This window comes from Poecilia reticulata, linkage group LG19, assembly GCF_000633615.1.
Source record: "Poecilia reticulata strain Guanapo linkage group LG19, Guppy_female_1.0+MT, whole genome shotgun sequence".
In the NCBI taxonomy this organism is placed as follows: domain Eukaryota; kingdom Metazoa; phylum Chordata; class Actinopteri; order Cyprinodontiformes; family Poeciliidae; genus Poecilia; species Poecilia reticulata.
Window position 1 is genome coordinate 6,175,365 of NC_024349.1, and position 19,629 is coordinate 6,194,993.

Here is a 19,629-nt window from a genome sequence, read left to right on the forward strand (position 1 = left end):
AATTGAGTAAATCTCACTAATTACTACCTCCAACCTCCTCTATCCTCACAAATAAATACTGTTTTGTTTTGGTCTTAAAACTCCCGATAAATATGTTAAAGTTTGTGGTTTCATTTCAAAATCTTAAAATCTTGAAGGTAAATGATAAATTCTGTTGTGCTTTGAAAATATATTATGCATTTATAATGGAGGGAATCCAGGCCTGTGTGAGAAACACAGTTCAGCTGGAACTGGAAACAATCAACCTGTCGAATTAAGGGGTATTTTTCCACAGGAAAGCTGGGACTTAGTGAAACCTTCGGGGCATTTCTGGAGTCTGAAAACAACGCAGGCAGAGTCTGAAACACGTCGGCGGCGGAAAACCAGAAACACCAGTTCTGAGGCTGATGGTGTCATTGGTTGTCAGGTGCAGAAAAGCATGCAGCCTCGTTATCAAATCGCTGTTCTGGTGAAGACGGTGGAGCGACTCGGATCCCTGTGCAGGTACGGCGCCTTGGTTCTTACGTGTGTTTTATTTTATTATGTGTTTCTAATCTGAATGCACATGTGTAGAACGTTATTCTGTGCAAAAATTAAGTTATATTTTATTGTGAATGCTCACCTGGCTGCTAACTTTGGGCTTTTGTTCTTGATTTTTTGCGGTTTTTTGCTGTGAATTTACACTTTAAATATCTTCTATAACAATGCAGTTTTGAAGTGGTTCTGATGAGATGATCTCATGTTACTTTTGTTTAGGTGGAATTGATCAAAATGGCTAAAAGAGACAGGAGCGCATCAGGTAACATCCTGTTTCTGGATTTTTTATGTAAATATTTTAAAGTTTGCTAGTCACCAAACCTTAAGTCTGAATGTTGTCATTTGTATTACGACCAAATATTTCTGTCATTTTTAGCAAATCTTGCAGGTTTTATTCTGTTAACTTTAAATTCATGCATTGATTTGAATATTTTAAAATTTACTAGTCACCAAGACTTTAGTCTGAATGTTGTAATTTGTATTTAGACCCATCATTATTTTTTGTTATTTTTCTTTTTAGCATTTTTAGGTTTTTTTGTTAGTTTTAAATTCACAATGTGTTTTATTTTTAAATAACCAATAATTATTTTGATCTAATATTTACGGACAATGTTTTTTTTATTAAATTGAACACAGAATTTAATCACTAAATAGTTATTTTATCCTGCAGGAGGTGCTGTGTTTTACAAGTCAATCACAAATGCACAAGAAATCAGGTCTGGATACTTGACCAAGTCTCCTCCTCCAAGGCTTTTGAAGTCAGAGGTCAGGAACTTTTTCTCACTTTTATTGCAAATCTGTGCAGTTTTTAATTGTTTTCCAAAACTAAATGTCTTATTTGTTGTTTCTCCTGCAGTGGAAGAGGCGTTTCTTTGTGCTTTACAAAACCCCAGAGAACGACTATCAGCTCAGGTACTACAGGAATGGAGAGGACCGGGTGAACCCGCTCGGAGGCATAGACATGACGCAGTACGTTCTCACGTTTTCACCATGTTGCATCAATCTGAGGCTAATTTGCTGCTTTCAAAATGCTTAAGGGAGGTTAAAATGACACTGTGTCTCTCTGCCAGAATCTCACTGTTGTATGCGAACCCTCAACATCACCAGAAATGGGAGTGGGTCCAGAAGAGTTTTAAATGCTCCCCGTCGTGTGTGGTGTACCTCAGGGCAGGGAACCGGGACTACTTCCTCATTGGGGAAAACAGGTTAGAAACTTGTGCTTTTGTTTGGATTTTTTATTACCCTTTTTGACTTTAATGCGTGTTGTTGCATTAGTAAAAATGAAGATTTTTACCCATGTTTATTTTTACTAAATGAATATTTAGTAAAATTTTTTATTTTTTTAAACTAAATAAACACCTAGCAAAAATGTAATTTTTAAAAAATAAATTAACATATAGTAATTTTTTTTTTTTTTAAATACTAGTTTGCTAAAAAACTAAAATTTTTTAGCAAAAATTTTAGTTTTTTTACTAGCTGAACATTTAGGAAAATTGTTTATGTTTAACTCAATTAAAATTTAGTACAAATTTTTATTTGTTTTTTACTAAATGATCATTTAGGAAAATGTTTATTTATTTATTTACTAAATTAGCACTTGTAAAAAAAATTAATTTTTTAACTAAATGAAATCAACACTTAGGAAAAATATTTGTATTTTACTAAAATGAAAATTTAGGAAAAAAATCATTTTTAGTAACATTTCTTAATAAATTTTTAATTTTACTATGATCATGTCCCAATATACAACATTTATTATGGTAAATTAAAACATAAAATTGTGGTCATGCAACAAACTTAAAGCTGCAGTATGTAACTTTTATATATATTTAAAAAATGGGGGTTTTATTTTAGTATTTGTCAAAACTGTCACTATGTCATGACAGTTTAATATGAGACAGAAAACCTGTGAAAATATCAATCTCCTGAGCTACCACAGCCATCTGAAGAAATGAACCACTCCCGACCACAAACAACCAATCAGAGCCAAGAGGCGGGTCTGAGTGCTGCCAATCAACCTTATGTACGCAGTGCTAAATGTGCTAATGGTGGAAGAACAGTTTACTGTTACAGAAAAACTGTTTATCCTAACTAGCCGTAGCATTTACAACATGCTATGCTAGCTGCAGCTTAGCAGGGAGCAAGAGCTTGTGATTGACAGCGCTAAGACCCGCCCCCTGGCTCTGATTGGTTGTTTGTAGTTATAACAGGGAGTGTTGGGAAAAGGCAGAGGAGCCTAATTTTTTTTTTTTTTTGCAGATTATCTGTTTCATACCAAACAAATATGTTTCAACAAATATGTAAAAAATGTAAGTTATATACTGCACCGTTAAATATGCACAATCACATTGAGTTAGATCTCAGTGTATCTCAGTCAGCAGGTCTGACACCTGACTGCAGGTGCAGCTCAGATTGTGTTTGAATCATTTTGTGTGTGAATGCAGTCAGCATCATTTTAATGTATTTCCATGAATCACTTCTTTAAACATGATTCACCAATTACTGTTTTTAGAGTTAAACCAGCCAAAAACAAATGATGGTGCTCCTTTCCCCTTTCCACTAGGCAATCATCTGATAATGGCTTTTCCACAAAATAAATCTCTGCTAAGTGTTGGCGTTCCCTCCTTGGATTTGATTTTTGGAGCTAGATTTGAAATTAAAATGTCACAGATGTGATTTGTTGAGTCTCAGAATTGCCTTTTTCCCCGTTTAGCTCGGAGGCGGATGGCTGGTTCACTGACCTGTTTGAAGCCCTGAAAAGTCGCCCTCATAAATTTCTCAAATCAGAGGTGCATTAAGCTTTTACGCCTTCTTCCATGCTTCTTATGCTTTCTGTTGCATTGAGAATAGTTTTATTTCCACTTAACTACCATGTTGTTTATTTATTTATTCATCCTTCTCCTCTAGGAAATCAGCAACGGGCAGCCAGTCATTGATGTAAGCATGTGGAGTTTATTTTATGTTGTGCAAATATTCAAGAGCAGCTTTAATATGCTCTAAAATATATTTTATGATGATTAATGTAAGGAACAGGGTTAATAGCCTATGCTGTCATTTTTCTTGCAGGACCACTTGTATATAAAACCTTGCAAATAATTTTTTAATTTGAGAAACAATTCAAATAATTATTTTGTTGTAATAATTCCAATAAAAAATAATTATTAGAATAATTATTTTATTATAATAGTAATAAAAATAATTATTATATTGCAATATGTTATAATAAAAATAAAATAAAAATATATTTTCAAGTATCCTTTAAATATTTTAAACTATTTCTGTTTTAGAAACTGAAATGTTCCATTATTTTTATTGGGATTTTATATGATAGAACAGCACAAAGTCGATTCTAGATTCAAAATTTACTTTAAGACGCTGCACAAGCTCATATAAACACATAAAGAAAGTCAGCACAGTTTAAAAACAGGCAAGAATAGCATAAAAATAAATATAAAATCTGAAGTACAAAGTAAAAACAAAAAAGCTTAATTATTGCACAACAGCAGCCATTTCTGGTTCATTTGTTCAGTTTTTCAAAAATAGTCAAAACTTGTTTTATAACCCAATCCTGCTTTTAATAACTTTTTCACCTGTTTGCTGTGTCCCTTGGATGATGCTGTTTGTTCACAGAACAGCTGATTTATACTCGGATTACAAATATTTAAATCTTAGTGAAACATTACGGTTTGTAGTTGTAACAAAATGTGAACAGGATATGAATACTTTAGTGAGGCTATAATGCAGGTGCTTGACTAAAGAGCTTTTCTTCTCCTTAAATAACACTTCCTTGTCCAGAAACTGTTGTTTCGTTTTATTTCCTTCCCAGATCTCAAACTCACAATTCTGTTTTTTTTTTCTTTCTTTTTGACCCGATGTAAATAAAAAAAAGAAAACTCCCCAAACTGTTGTTCCATGAAGTAGTATCAGATCCTCATCAGATTCTTTTTCTGTTCTATCAGACAATTTCAAACCCGCTTCACCGGAGAAAGTTTTCTGCCCCAGAGCTAAAGGTTAGTCGAGATGCAATAAAAACATTTTAACTGTGTCCTGTTAATTCATCAGGACTGTAAAATTCATGTTATGTAACTTTTTGGTGAATCATTTCACTGAAAGTGTTTTTTAACCAGGAGCTCGGTTCCAGTAGATGTTTATATCTTCCAACAAAGAAAGCGGGCTAAACTAGTTAGCTTGTTTTAGTCCGTTTTATTCCAACTCAGGTTCGTTTGTATAGAAAGTCCGGTTCGTTTGGGGAGGTGTAAATGCGTCATCTCATTCTGATGGGAGTCAAAAAAAGCGAACTCCGGTCCGTCTAAAAACCCAAATCTCGGTTTGGTTGAAGTGAAATCGGACTACAAAGCAAAGCATTCTGGGTAAATACAACCAAAACAAAGTCGCGATTTTAACGTTAGGAGCAGAAATCGCTTGTAGTCTTTTGAGAAAGACAAAAAGCCGCTACAATCTGACGCCGCTTAATTTTTGTTTACATTTCGTGAAGAAGGAAGTTGAGCTCGTGTCTTCTTCTGTGGTTTTCGCGTCGTTTCATTCAGTGGTTATCGGTACAGCGCCACCACAGGGGAGTGGGGGGAACAGGTCGATCATGAGTTTAGTCAGTTTGACACAGTGCAGCGTTAAAGTGGACTGCAGCAGCTGGATTTTAAAAAAAAAAAAGTAACAATTTTGGTTCCCAATTAATTAGACTAAATCTACCAGGTGTGATAAAAACCCAAAGACTTCCTGGACATATTTATATGCAAACGACGATAACACACTTTCCTCTACATGCTCATCACAAGATTGTAGAAAAAAATGCTTAAGGTTTAGAGTTTAAATGTGGTTAAAATCTGAAATTATTAAAAATGTGACAAACCTGGTTCTCTTGAAAGACATGCAGTTCAGACTAGTGATTTCATAGTAATAAGACAATTACTTGCTGGTTTGCAGGTGCCTTTCCTTGCAAAGAAAGAAGATGAGAACGATGCCAGCAAAATCGATTTGCCATCCGTGAGTATACCTTTACTTTTCCACCCATCTTCCAAGGTCATGCTAGTGTGTTTTATGATCGGAAAGCCATCATTTTTATATTGACTTGTGCCAACATAACTCACTGCCACCAGCATAAATAAATATTATGCACATTAAATAACATTTTTGTCTTTGTTTTCAAGTCATTACTGAAGGCTAGGTCCTTTTCGGACCCTTCCTCCAAAGCTGCAAACAGGAACACTGAAGAACTGGTACGTATCGTGCACAACGCTGCATTTAGTTTGGGAAGACTATCAACACCAAGTCATGCTGCTTTCCGATTGCTTATCAGGTGGAAGATAATTCCAGGAGACCGACCTCTGAGCCTTTAAATCATATCTATGACTATCCCAAGTCATACCGGAAGGTAGCCTGCTATGTTGATTTTTAATTAACTTATAACTTAAAATGTTTGTGTGTTATTCAAAAAGTCAACAAAAAGGCTATTTAATGTTCTAATAAGAAGTTTTGGGATTTTATTCATTTTTTTGTCAAGATCTTAAAAATACGGACTCAAAATGTTACAGTTGGTTAGAGTTAGGATATCTTAATCTTTGTCTCATCTGATCATATTTTCTTTCCATGAATACATTTGGCTTTTCTCCGTGGACAGCTGCAAATTTTAAACGAGTTTTATGGTGTAAATTTCGCCCAGTCTTATAATACAGGATGTGATGACTTCCTGTAGGCGGAGTTACAGAAAGAGCCGGAATTTTTAAAGAGACAGAGACCAATTTGCAAGGAGTTGAATATTGAAGTCATATTTTGTCTCCTTCCTAAAACAATAGAGCACTTTTGACCAAAAATATATTACTTTAGGAAGGTGATGACTCTATATACCATCTATACCATTTTTATAACAACTGAATATAGCACAGTTACTTGATTGTGCTATAAAATGGCACCATATGCCTGGAAAATAAATAATAAAGTCAATTTAAGCTTCTGGAATGACTCAAACCTTCCAAAAGTTTTCAGACTAAGCTTAAAAAACCAGCTCCAATCCAGGAAACCAGCCAGTTTACAGGTTCTACTTCAACGTAATGCGTTGAAGTAGAACCACTGCAATGCATCACTAAATGCAGAGTTGGGTATTAACTACTTACATTTACTGAGCTACATTTAAATGAGTCAATTTTTGGAAAAATACTTTTTTTTAGTATTTTCATTACACTTTACTTGAGTAGTTTTATTATAAAGTATTTCTGCTCTTACTTTAGTGAAATGTCTGGATTTTCTACCCACTGAATGAAAAACAAACATGTTTTAACAAAAATTCACCAGACACACACATACACACACCTGGAGTTTTTGTTAAAGGTTCATAAGTTTTTTTATTGAAAGAAACTGATTTGGAAACATTTTGTTATTTTTTGCTACTTATATAAATTATTATAAATTTGGTCATTAAAATACCAAAATGTCCATTTAACTTTATATTTTGGTCCATCTGATTATGTCCTTTTTAAATATTAAATGATTGATAAATTGATCAGTTACTTAGTACTTGAGTACACTTTTTTTTCTTTTTTTTACCAAATACAGAGTACATAGGACATTGATCACTCTGGTACACATAATTTTGTGATAATTTTACACAATTCAGTGATAACACTGCAAAAGCAGAAAATCTTACCAAGTTTTTTTGGTCTAGTTTCTAGTGCAAATATCTTATTACACTTAAAATAAGACCAACTAACTTAAAAGTAACTTTTCAGCAAGATATAGAGGCTTGTTTTAAGAAAATAATTCCTTAATATTGATTAAAAGTTCTAGTTCTATTGGCAGATAAATCAACTTATGATATGGTGAAAATATCTTGTTCAATATTAAGAAATTATTGACTTAAAGCAAGCTCCTATGTCTTGCTAAAAGTTACCTGTGTTTCAGTTTTGGCTGATTTCAAGTTTGCTACTGGAAACTAGACCAAAAATACTTGCTAAGACTTTGTGTTTTTGCAGTGCATGCAACTAAAATTGCACATTTTCTTAACACTCCATCCCTAAGATGATACATACTGATGGCAGCTTTTTACTTTTAATTAAGTAAAATATGTTGAAGTCATACTTTAGTACAATTTTCTGGGGCACTCTGACCTAAATCTGATTAAACACTCAACTACATGTGACATTTCTACCCAGTTTGTGTTAAACAGTATGTAAAAACAAAAGTCCCAAACTGTGAGTTATACTGAAGTCGTGCTTGTGTATTTCTTTGTTTTCCATCGTGGCGTTGAAAAGAGAGCCAGTGTACATCGGGCAGGCAGCATGGAGTCACTGTGAGTTCTGGTTAAAGCTCCCATTTGTACAGAATAAACTCAGCAGCTAACATTTTACACCTGCATCCCTTCCAGGTATGAATCAATGGCCGAATTCAAAAGCATCCTGAACGCATCTGAGCCAAAGTAAGTTTACTGAGGTTTTTTTTTTTTTTTGCAATGATTATCCCTTGTTTTGTGTTTTTTTTTAAATATATTTTTGTGTGTGACGTTTTAGCAATCATGAAGCTGAAGTGATTGTTAACGGCACCCTGATGAGGTCCATCACTGACGTCTACACCAAATACAAGGCAGAGGAATCTCCAGCTCCGATATTACAGGAGGCACCTGCTGAAAATGGGTATGTCCGCTGTTTGTGTTATTTTTATGCTGGTCAAAGTGCTACATGCTAACAACCGGTAGCTCAATCAACAAAGGGATTATTGCATGGTCGTCAGATAGCATCAACACCACCTACTTTAACAACACACAAGTGTTGGCATTCATTCATTGAGGAATCTTGAAAAGGCAGAACTTGTTTAGCAAGTTATGAATCATCATTTCACATCACGACCTCGTCAGTAACTACCGTAACTCTGAGTGCTGCTGATCATTTTCACAGATTAACTAGGTGAGCTTTGAACTCTGTGATTGTAAGCCTAATCTCGATTACATTTATGCTTTAACACCAGTTCTGCACTGGACTGATCATTCTCATCATTTACGGTATTTTGAAGTGTTGCATAAAGATGTACAGAAGTAGTCACGCTCCTTGAACTTTATCCGATTTTGCTGCATATCAACAAACATCAACGTTTTTTTTTTTTTACAGGGATATAGGCCAACACAAAGCAGTACATATTTCTGAAAATGAAAATAAAAGAACATATAAAACTCTAAAACGTGTTACATTTGCATACACAGAAGAGGATTAAGGTTACTGAAAAAAAGACTTTAATGTTCTGAGATCAAAAATCACAATTTTAGAAAAAAAAAAGTCAGAACTCTGAGATTAAAGTCAGAATTTTGAGAAAAAAGCCAGAATTCTGACTTTAATCTCGAAATTCTGAGAATTCAGATGATAAAAGTCAGAATTCTGAGATTAAAGTCAGAATTTAGAGAAAAAATTCAGAATTCAAACTTATTTCTCATAATTCTTACTTTGATCTCCTTAGAAAAAAATTCCAAAATTCTGATTAAGAAAAGTCAGAATTCTTACTTTAAACTCAGAATTTTATTTTCACAGAATTCAGAATCCTCTGCTAGAATTCAGAATTTGGAGACATTTTTTTGTCTGACTATTTCTTAGAATTCTTACATAAATCTTTTGAGAAAAAAAAAAAAGCTGAATTCTGAGGAATAAACCAGAATTATGACTTTAATTTCAGAATTTGAATTTTTTTTTTCCCTTCAGAATTCTCTCTCAGAAGATCAAAGTCAAAATTTTGAGATTAAAGTCAGAATATGGAGGGAAAATAAAAAGTAAAAATTCTGAAAACTTTTCTTTCTGCAGCCCTAAACCTCTTCCATAGACACCACTTTGCAAGATTCTCCTAGTTATTAAATATCCCAACTTAATGTCTAGATAAATCCAGCTGTTTCTTTGTTTGTTTGACAACCTAAGTGAACAAACAGCATCTTAAACACCCAGCGTCACACAGGACAGGTCAGGACAGTGTGGAGAAGTTTAAAGCTGGATTAGGTCATAAAACTTTATCTTGAGGTATGAAAATGGAGTCAGTGTAGCGCCGCTGAAAACCTACAAAGAAAAGGGCGTCTACCTAAAGTGATGCAGCTGCAGAGATCCACATCTAAAGCAGAAAAATCTGTTGACACAAACACTAGTTGTGCAAGACAAAGAAGAAGAAGACAAGAAGACTCAGTTCATAGAAGGTCATGAAAAGTCCTATTTATAGTTTGTCATAATCTGTGTTCAGAGGAGGTTGGGCTTTTTGGCCAACATGTAAAACGCGGTGAGAGACGGAAAGCCTCACCCTGAACGCACCATGACGGAAAAACCAAGCAGAAGCAAACTGCAGCGATGCTTTGCTGCAGCAAAGTTCAAGTTTGCATTTGAGCTATTTTGCAAAAAGACATAATTTTCTGTCTCTAGATGTAAAAATGCATCTCCAACGCAAAGCATTGACTCAGAGGAGCCAGTGATAAAAAAATGCATGGTTTTAATTTGAGTTGTTGGAGTGTCTCTTCAATGGATTTACAGTAAAGGTTAAAGTTGAGCCCGCTCTCAGTTTAAGCCGTTCAGAAAATCAGCAAAGCGTGACGCACCTTTTCTTTACCAAGAACTTCCTGGTCTTGTCGACATGAATCTGTTTTGATCCGATCTCCCAAAGCGTCACAGAAAAAAACTTTCCCAAATGCTGTCATCACCACGTCTGACTGGAGACAATTAATGTCCGTCTGTTTGCAGAAATACTTTAAAACTTTTGTTTCTCATCTCATCTCGTCAGATAAAATGTTTTTTTTTTTGAGTTTTTGGTGTAAATTTGATCGGATTTGGGGTATTTGTATCAATATTTTTACACTTTGACCAATCTGGAAGTGGTCTTCCCATGTAAGAAGTGTCCTGAATGCTTCATTTGCTTAAATAGGGTTGAAGAGGCAGGTCTGTTGAGTCTGTTGACAACTTTAAAGTTCTTCCAGGTAAAAATGCTGAACTGCACTGGGACTCAAAGTGCTGCAGAAATCCTCCACCTCGAGGAATCCAGTCCTGCAGGTTCATGCACAGGCCTTCCAGTCTGGAAACAAATGTTTTCTTAAATTGTTTGCACGCACTTTTATGAGAACTACTTTATTTGTGAAACTAGTTTCCAGTGAGACGGACGGCAGGCTCTCAGATGACCCTTTGACCTTCATGTTTAGACCTCCATGTTAATCAGCGTACCGCAGACACCCAGCAGCTCTTTCTTCTCCTTTCACTCTGTTATCATCTGCTGCTGTTTGCTTCACCAAATTTCCTCTGATATCAAACTGTGTAATAATTCTTTGTGATTTCAAGCCGACTGTGGTGAGCTGCTAATTTGCCTGACTAAAAAAATAGATAAATAAGAAATAAAAACGTCCTCTCTCTTGTGTTTGGCATTACCGGCTCATTAAAAGCAGTTTGCATGTTATTTTTTGCTTCCATGCTGATCCTGTGAACTATTAAAAAAATCTTCTTTATCCTTATTTCACCATCTGTCATGCACTGAGCGATCAAACCAGCCGTTCACCACTGATTATTTCTTTCTTCCTCTTAATTTTTCTTGTATTGTGGCTCCACAGTTGGTAGCTCAGTTGCCTTGCAGCAAGAAGGTCGTTGGTTTGAATCCCACCCTGAAGTCTTTCTGCATGTAACAACTGCAAAAAGCACAAAATCTTACCAATTCTGGTCTAGTTTCTAGTGCAAATATCTTAGTACACTTGTAGTAACACAAAACGAATTTAAAAGTAACGTTGTAGCAAGATAACACACTTGTTTTAAGTAAATAATTCCTTAATATTGATGAAAAAGTACTAGTTCTATTGGAGGGTAAATGAACTTATAACATGGGGAAAAATGTCTTATTTAAGTGAAATAATCTGCCAAATGAACTAGTACTTTCTCATCCATACTAAGGAATTATTTACTTAAAACAACAATCTGTATCTGGCTACAGAGTTACTTTTCAGTTAGCACACTTGAAATAAGACAAAACTAAGATAACTGCACTAGAAACTGGACCAAAAATACTTGGTAAGATTTTGTGTTTTTGCATATCCTTAGTATAAATGTGTGCATGCACATATATAACCATTAATAGACACTTCAAATGATCAGTTTCTCAGATTTTACTTTTAATAGGTTTATGTTTGAGTAAAATAAACATTGTTCTTTTATTCTGTGAGCTACTGACGTGTTTCTGAAATTCAAGGCAACATTTTTTTATTTATTTGCAGAAATTGAGAAATGGCCAAAATAAAAAGATGCAGCGCTTTCAGACCTCAAATAATGCAAAGAAAGCAAGAAGTTTATATTAATCTAGAAACAACAATATTAATGTTTTAACTAAGTTTAGAAATCAATATTTGGTGGAATAACCAGCAGGTTTTCAGTGCAGTGGGCTCTTTGTTTTTTCCTATGGATGCTTGTTGTATGTATTTTATGTTTGTTTTTTTCTATTTTCTATTTTTATTTGTATTTTTTTTCATATATAATGAGAGTTTACTTTTTGTTTTTAGACTGGTGACGGGTAGTTTGTTCATCAGGATAGAAATCTAGGGTACTTGGTCACAATTTGTCAGAATTGCTTAAATATGATTTTACATGTACTATAAAGTCATTGTTAATATTTTTCACTTCATCCAAAGCATTTTTTTGCCCACTTTTCTCTCTTTTTGGGAACTTTTTACTAAAGAGACGTCATGCATCTTTGGTTTTCATCCCCAGCAACAATAACAAACAGGCCTGTCAATCCATCCATCCATCCATCCATTTTCTTACACCCTTGTTCCTCAGTGGGGTCGGGAGGGTTGCTGGTTCCTCTCCAGCTAACGTTCTGGGCGAGAGGCGGGGTCACCCTGGACAGGTCGCCAGTCTGTCACAGGGCAACACAGAGACACACAACCAGGCACACACACACTCACACCTAGGGACAATTTAGACAGGCCAATTAACCTGACAGTCATGTTTTTGGACTGTGGGAGGAAACCGGAGAACCCGGAGAAAACCCACCATGCACAGGGAGAACATGCAAACTCCATGCAGAAAGACCGGGGCCGGGAATCGAACCCAGGACCTTCTTGCTGCAAGGCAACAGCTCTACCAACTACGCCACTGTGCAGCCCCGGCCTGCCAATTGTTTCCACCTTTTCCTGTTAATTTCCTTCATTTCTGCAAACTGTCTCACTGTGTTTTCGACTGTCGTTTCTGTTGAAAGCAACTGAAAATGGTGGCGTTGTGTTTTCCAGAGAAGACAAACGTCAGTCTTCAGATTTCAGCACCAGCTCCAGTGGCGCCGTTTCACCTGATATATTGGAGACGAATTCGGAAAGACGAGGCTCCGATCGGAGGTGAGATTTACCAAATCTTTACGTAGAATCTCGTTTAATTGAACAAAATGGATTTCGGTCATGTTGTGTTCAACTTGATTAGGATAAAGGAGCTCTTTCTCTAAGCAGCTGCAGGAAATATTTGGGAACGCCCATTTCGGCACCAGAGTCCAAGAACCTCTGGTGTAGCTTCATAACTGTCGCCGAGAACAAATACCAAAGTGCTTCGTGACATTTTGGGTGACTCATTTAGATAAACTTGGCCAACAAAAACGGCTGGGATGTTGCTGGACCGGTTGGAACGGTTTCTAGAGCATGGTACACTAATAAATTGCACAACTGTTGCATCAAGCAGTAAGAAACCGTGTCATAAAGTTGTGAAAAACACTTACAAGTATGCAGACTGCAGGTAGAAACCAGATCTTTCTGCCCTTCTGTGCTTCTACACAAAATGTTTTTGTTTAACTCTTTACTTATCAATAGTTTCTTTAATTTGTTTTGTAGAAATTTTACATGAGAGGCCAAAACAAGTTAGCCTAAAGTTGAGCGTTAGGAGGAAATTTAACCTCCTTCACTGTAAAAACACAAAATCTTTGGTCTAGTTTCTGGTAAACATGAATAAGACGAAACTAATTATTAATATTTGAAGTGTTCTGAAAGCAATATTTAAGTAATATTCTGTCTTTCCAGTATTAGATTTGAAAATATCTGAGTGAAAGAACAAAGATCTTATGAGTCTCTTCTATTTTTTTCCTTCCAAGCCTTGACGGCGCCGTGGTAGAGATGAGGGAGTTCATGGTGAATCTGCAGGGCTTGAAGAACGATCTCACGCTCACAGAGGTGGACGGAAAGCCGAGGTTTGTCAAATACTCTGAAACACCACAGACTGAAAAGTTTCTAATGTTGAGATGCTTTATTAGAAACATCCAAGAAGCCCTGAAACGGATTCAAAAAGCAACGTTTCCACATGAAAGCATCGACCTCAGACTCAGTGCAGGCTTGTCTTGAGCCACAAGCATCACAGATTCCCATTGTTTGAGCAAAACAAGGCAAAGCTAGCCGCAGAGCTGTGTGTCCTGATTTGTTGTTTTAGCTGCAGAAAACAACCTCCTGCAGCTCAATCAGGCTTAACGTTGAGCTGGGTGAGATTTCTGCTCGTTGCATTCAGACGTGTTGTGTGAGGGTTTGTTTTCATGCTGGGATTAACGATATCTGCTTTACCTTCATGAAAACATGTCGGACTATTTGTAATGTAAAAAATAAAAAAGTAAACGTGACGCTTATGTTACAAACCCAAAGCAGTTTTTATTACAACCCCATCAGCTTAAAAAGTGTTAATGTTTTGACTTAAGATTTAAATGTGCAGCAAAAATCATGATCATGTGTCAAACTCGAGGTCCGTGGGCCAAATCCGGACCGCCATAGCTATTTATGTGGCCCTCTAGACTAAACACTGATTGTGCTTAAATATTATGTTTTCAATCAAATGAATGCAGTTTTTCTGTTTACTGCCAAATTATAACAATCGGTCCCTCCAGTTTCCTGAGAATTATTGTGGAAATTCACACAAAATCAGCAAATTCTCACACTTTGTTTCACTAATAATTGGGAATTTATTGCAGATTTTTCTCAAAAATTGTGAAAAACTTTCTTAATTGATGTCAGATATGATCTATATAGAGAGTAATAAAAAAAGCCACATTTATGGTCATAAATGAGCACAAATATTGCAAATTAGTACCACAATTTGATTTTTATTGCAAAAAAAATCACAAAAAGAATCACAAAGTCCTGGAGGGACTGAAAAGATGTTCAATAATATTATTGAATTTTAAGAATTCATTGATATTTTAACAGTTTGAACAGGTTTTATCAATACAACCGGCCCTTTAAGAGGATTCATGATTTTTATTTGACCCAAAACGAAAACGAGTTTGACACTCCTGACCTAAATACTTCAGATATATTTTCATTTTTTAATTAGATACCATCTGAATCAGCATCTGAAAATGAGTTGTGGAGTTTTTTTTTTCTACATTATTTGGATATTTTGTGGAACACCTGTCGATTTCTTACAGATTAAGAGTTAAATTAGTAATTAGTTTTACCGTTTCATTGACATTGTGGCTAATTTATAAAGTCAGCAGCTGAATTGTTCAATTCAACAAAGAAATCTTAGTTGTGCTTCTGGTAATGTTTGCCGGAAAGAAATGTATTTTTGTCGCTTTATTCAACTGGCATGACTCGTCTTGTCCTGAGGATCATTTTCCTAGAATCAGATTAAAATCTTCAGCCTCAGTAGAAATTAAACTTTCTTATCTCAAGTCTTTTTCAAACAACATCGTGTGACTCAAAAGACTTAAACCCTTCATAGAGTAAACAAAAAGCATTGAATGTACAGTAAATCAGCTTCTATTTGTAATGTAAAAAATAAAAAAGTAAACGTGACGCTTATGTTACAAACCCAAAGCAGTTTTTATTACAGCCCCATCAGCCTAAAAAGTGTTAATGTTTTGACTTAAGATTTAAATGTGTAGCAAAAATCATGATCATGTGTCAAACTCGAGGTCCGTGGGCCAAATCCGGCCCGCCATAGCTCTTTATGTGGCCCTCTAGACTAAACACCAATTGTGCTTAAATATTATGTTTTCAATCAAATGAATGCAGTTTTTCTGTTTACTGCCAAATTATATCAACCAAAAGTAAATTTATTTCAAAAAAGTTCCTCACGTAAATGTAACTAGTTACTACCCAACTCTACTCTACACAAAATGCAAAAAGCTAAGTTCCCACAATTGTTTGTGTCAGTGTGTCTGGATGGACTGGACAGCCGCAGTCCGTCTGCCTCTTCCACAAGGGAGACCGAGTCGTGGCGATAAATGACCTCCACACCGACAGCGTGGAGGACTTCCACATGTTCATCAGGAAGTCGATGAAGGATGAGGTAAAGTCGCTGCTCCAAACAGACGCACGAACGATGCCATCAGGATCTGCATGCATCATTCACGCCTCTGACTCTGCCTTCAGGTGAAAGTGACGGTCCAGCGTCAGCGTGGATGCCAGGCTCTGCATTGGTCGAACTCTCCCTGCAGTGGCTGAGGCACAGACTGATCACTGCGGACGACTTCAGGATGAAGGATCTCATGTGTCAGATGTGTCAAACTCAAGGCCCGGGGGCCAAATCTGGCCCGCCACTGCTTCTCATGTGGCCCTCTAGACTCTAAAGTGACACATGATAGAACCGTGAAGATAACAGTAGGCTTAAATGTTATTTTATCGATCAATTCAAAGCAATTTTTATCTGTTTACTGTCAAATTGCATCAATTAGTCCCTCCAGTTTTTTGTGAAAAATCAACAAATCCCTGCACTTTCTCGCGTTGATGGATAATTGTGAGTTTATTGCAGATTTTCCACAGAAATGGTGAAAAACATTGGATCTAAGTGACGGTTTACTCCCACCTGCAGGTGGCAGTAGTTTTTGCTTCGACAGATTCTTACCTAATGTCGAGTTATAATCCATAATGATACAGCAAGTAATAAAATATGTCTAAATTACTACAATTTCTACAAAAAAAAAAGATGTTCACTATTATTTAATCTTAAGAATTTGTTTATAGTTTAACGGGTTTTATCAGTACATTCTGGCACAACCGGCCCTTTAAGAGCATTCCTGATCTTGGAAAATGAGTTTGACACCCCTGTATATGCTGTATAAAAACAGATCAACATGTTTTTTGTTCCATTTCCTTGCTGTTGGAGTTTATGTCTGTTTATGTCTTCAACGGGTAAACGTCATACAGAAATTTACTTCAGTTTCTTAACGCAAGCTCCAGAGTAACAGAGGAGAACTTATGATACGTCAGCCATGCTTTCTTTGTTTGACGTCACAATAGTATGGAAGCCCATTTCTGCCATGAAAGAAAAAATATAAGACCAACAGAAAGTCATAATTTTGACTTTAAAAGTCATAATTATGAGATTCAAAATTATAATTTTGACTTTGAAAGTCATAATTTTGACTTTCGAAGTCATAATTTCGACTTTGAAAGTCATAATTATCATATTTAAAGTCATAATTTTGACTTTCAAAGTCATAATTTTGACTTTCAAAGTCATAATTATGAGATTCAAAGTAATAATTTCGACTTTGAAAGTCATAATTTTGACTTTCGAAGTCATAATTTTGACTTTGAAAGTCATAATTATCATATTTAAAGTCATAATTTTGACTTTCAAAGTCATAATTATGAGAATCAAAGTCATAATTTTGACTTTTGGCCATAATGTTGACTTTGAAAGTCATAATTATGATATTTAAAGTCAATTTCGACTTTCAAAGTCCTAATTTTGACTTTCAAAGTCATAATTATGAGATTCAAAGTAACTTTCAGACATTGAAAGTCAAAATTCTGACTTTGAATCTCATAATTCTGACTTTTAAAGTCAAAATTATGACTTCCTGTTGGTCTTTTATTTTTTCTTTCATGGCGGAAATGGGCTTCCATACAATAAGAAGGAAAAATCTCTTGTCGATATGGAAAGTCCCATTTTTTTCTGCTTATTGCGGATGCCAGTCAGAATTGCTTGTACAGTGAAACCACAAACAAGATTTCCTAATTTTTAATTTCAACTAAAAGGGAATGCCAGTACATAATAAGATTGCTTTGCATGCATTATGCTGCTCTTCTCCCCAGGGTTGAGACGTCTTTCTAAGGCACCACCCAGTGAAAACCCTGTTCCCAGTAGCACAGACAGAGCGGGAAACCTGTTTGCAAGCAAACAGGTTTGCTAACCAACAAGAAGATGTTATTAATATCTTCTTGTTGACAAGTATAACAAAAAGAAAATTTGACACGCTTTTGGTTTTAAGTGTGACATTAGTTATACCCTCTCAACAATTGGTGGTGATGTAGAGTGAAAAGTACAGAAAGAGAACAGTATTACACGTCTTAATCGTCGGTAATATGAAGATAAAATCGTGTCATGCCTTACAGTTAAGTGCCACTGTTTGTTTTAAACATATAAAACAAAACTATAATCACTTGGGCACTTTTTCCAAGACCTAACTGAATTGTGGGAACTTAGCTTTTTGCATTTCGTGTAGAGTTGGGTAGTAACTAGTTACATTTACGTGAGTAACTTTTTTGAAATAAATTTACTTTTAGGAGTATATTGTACTTTTTACTTTTACCTGATTACTTGTATTATGAAGTATTTCTACTCTTACTAGAGTAAAATTTCTGGATTTTCTACCCACTGAATGAAGAACAAACATGTCTTAACCAAAAATTTACCAGACACAGACTGTGGTTTTTGTTAAAGTTTTGTAAGTTTTTTATTGAAAGAAACTGAATTGGAAAAATTTATTTTGCCCAATTTTGTTATTTTTTGTTACCTGTATTAATTACTGTCATTTTTGTCCTTAAAATACCAAAATTTCCACTTAACTTTATATTTTGGTCCATCTGATTATGTAATTTTTAAATATTAAATGATTAATAATTTGATTAGTCACTCAGTAGTTGAGTAAACATTTTACCAAATACATTTTTACTCCTACTTTTTTCTTTTACTTCTGAGTGAAAATATGTTGAAGTAGTGCTACTCTTACTTGAGTACAGTTTTTGGGTACTCTGTCCACCTCTGGTTTACTGGTAGAGCCCCACCATGACAAAAAACATATCAAAGATTATCTGCAAAGTTTAACTTAAATCACTACATACCTACCAACTCTAAATGGTTTACCATTTAAAACAAGAAAACAATATAATCTAATATTATTTACAATGGTCCAAGTAACAGTTTTCTACATGTTAATGAAGTCCAAAAACAGGCAATTCCTAACCACTCACTAAAACTGTGAAAAATATGCTGTAATATATAAATGCTTTATATTGAATAAATCCTTTGCGACCGGTGCTGGCAATTTTGTTTGTCCTGGGAAGATGAATGTATAATTTTTGTGCAAAAAGATTATGAATAAAATTAATTGATAAGCATTTCTGTTTATTAAATTGTCTTTTTATTTCCCATGCAAAAATGTTTCATGTTTGGAGACTTCCAGAGGCATTGCAAAGTAGTTAGGGGGCACTGGGTATTTAAATTAGAATCTCAGGTCGTTAATCAATGCCACACTTAATTGCACTTGACTCACACTAGAGGATTTTCCGCTACAGAGCCAAATTCATGCCTTTATCAGTTACGACACGTCATTCAGGTCTTGAAGCAGCAAAACGGATTAGGACCATCACAATGCTAGTACTATGTTTGTCATGTTTCAAGCCTAAAACCACTGCTGACCCATACAAAACAAAAAAACCCATCTCAAAGTTGCCCTAAAACATTTCTATGATGATCAAGGCTTTAGGGAAAACATTCAACACAATTTCATGTTTTAATTTGGAAAACAACAACAATAAAATGATTCCAAGAAGATATATTTTTGTTTTCGAGACGAAATTGCCACTCACAACATGGCCGACGAGTCGTTGCGGTGTTGTGAGCAGGGCCTAAAATCACAACAAAAGATTCATGATGTGTGCAAATAAAAGTTTATGTTTGGCAAATAACTTTTTAAGTTCACAAGACAAAAATTAGTTATTTAATTTTTTTTTTTTTAGTTTTTTAAACCAAATGACTTGTTTTTAAAAAAGAAATCATTACAATTCCAAAAGTTATTACAATTTTATTTTACTTAACTGAGGTCAGTTTTTTTCCCCATTGGGAAAAAAAATGTAACTTCATGCTCTGCAAACCAGACCCTAAACTAAAGTCTGGGTTGAGTTTTTTTCCCCTTCATTAATGA

At 35.2% G+C, this 19,629-nt stretch overlaps 1 protein-coding gene across 2 annotated transcripts; it reads left to right on the top strand.

Annotated features, from left to right (window-relative positions):
- Nucleotides 1-296: 296 nt before the first annotated feature.
- LOC103481283 (pleckstrin homology domain-containing family S member 1) lies at nucleotides 297-16,156 on the top strand. Of its 2 annotated transcripts, XM_008436680.2 has the most exons (18): nucleotides 297-483; nucleotides 736-778; nucleotides 1,187-1,281; nucleotides 1,373-1,485; nucleotides 1,587-1,721; nucleotides 3,230-3,305; nucleotides 3,424-3,453; nucleotides 4,476-4,526; nucleotides 5,458-5,517; nucleotides 5,682-5,750; nucleotides 5,831-5,905; nucleotides 7,779-7,816; nucleotides 7,892-7,942; nucleotides 8,034-8,156; nucleotides 12,743-12,844; nucleotides 13,585-13,680; nucleotides 15,632-15,767; nucleotides 15,851-16,156. In XM_008436680.2, exons 2-18 carry the CDS (start codon nucleotides 751-753, stop codon nucleotides 15,920-15,922), a joined length of 1,350 nt encoding a protein of 449 aa, XP_008434902.1. In that variant the 5' UTR covers nucleotides 297-483; nucleotides 736-750; the 3' UTR covers nucleotides 15,923-16,156. The 2 variants fall into 2 exon arrangements, with proteins under 2 accessions (XP_008434902.1, XP_008434904.1); XM_008436682.1 differs by lacking the exon at nucleotides 4,476-4,526.
- The last annotated feature ends 3,473 nt before the right edge of the window (nucleotides 16,157-19,629 follow it).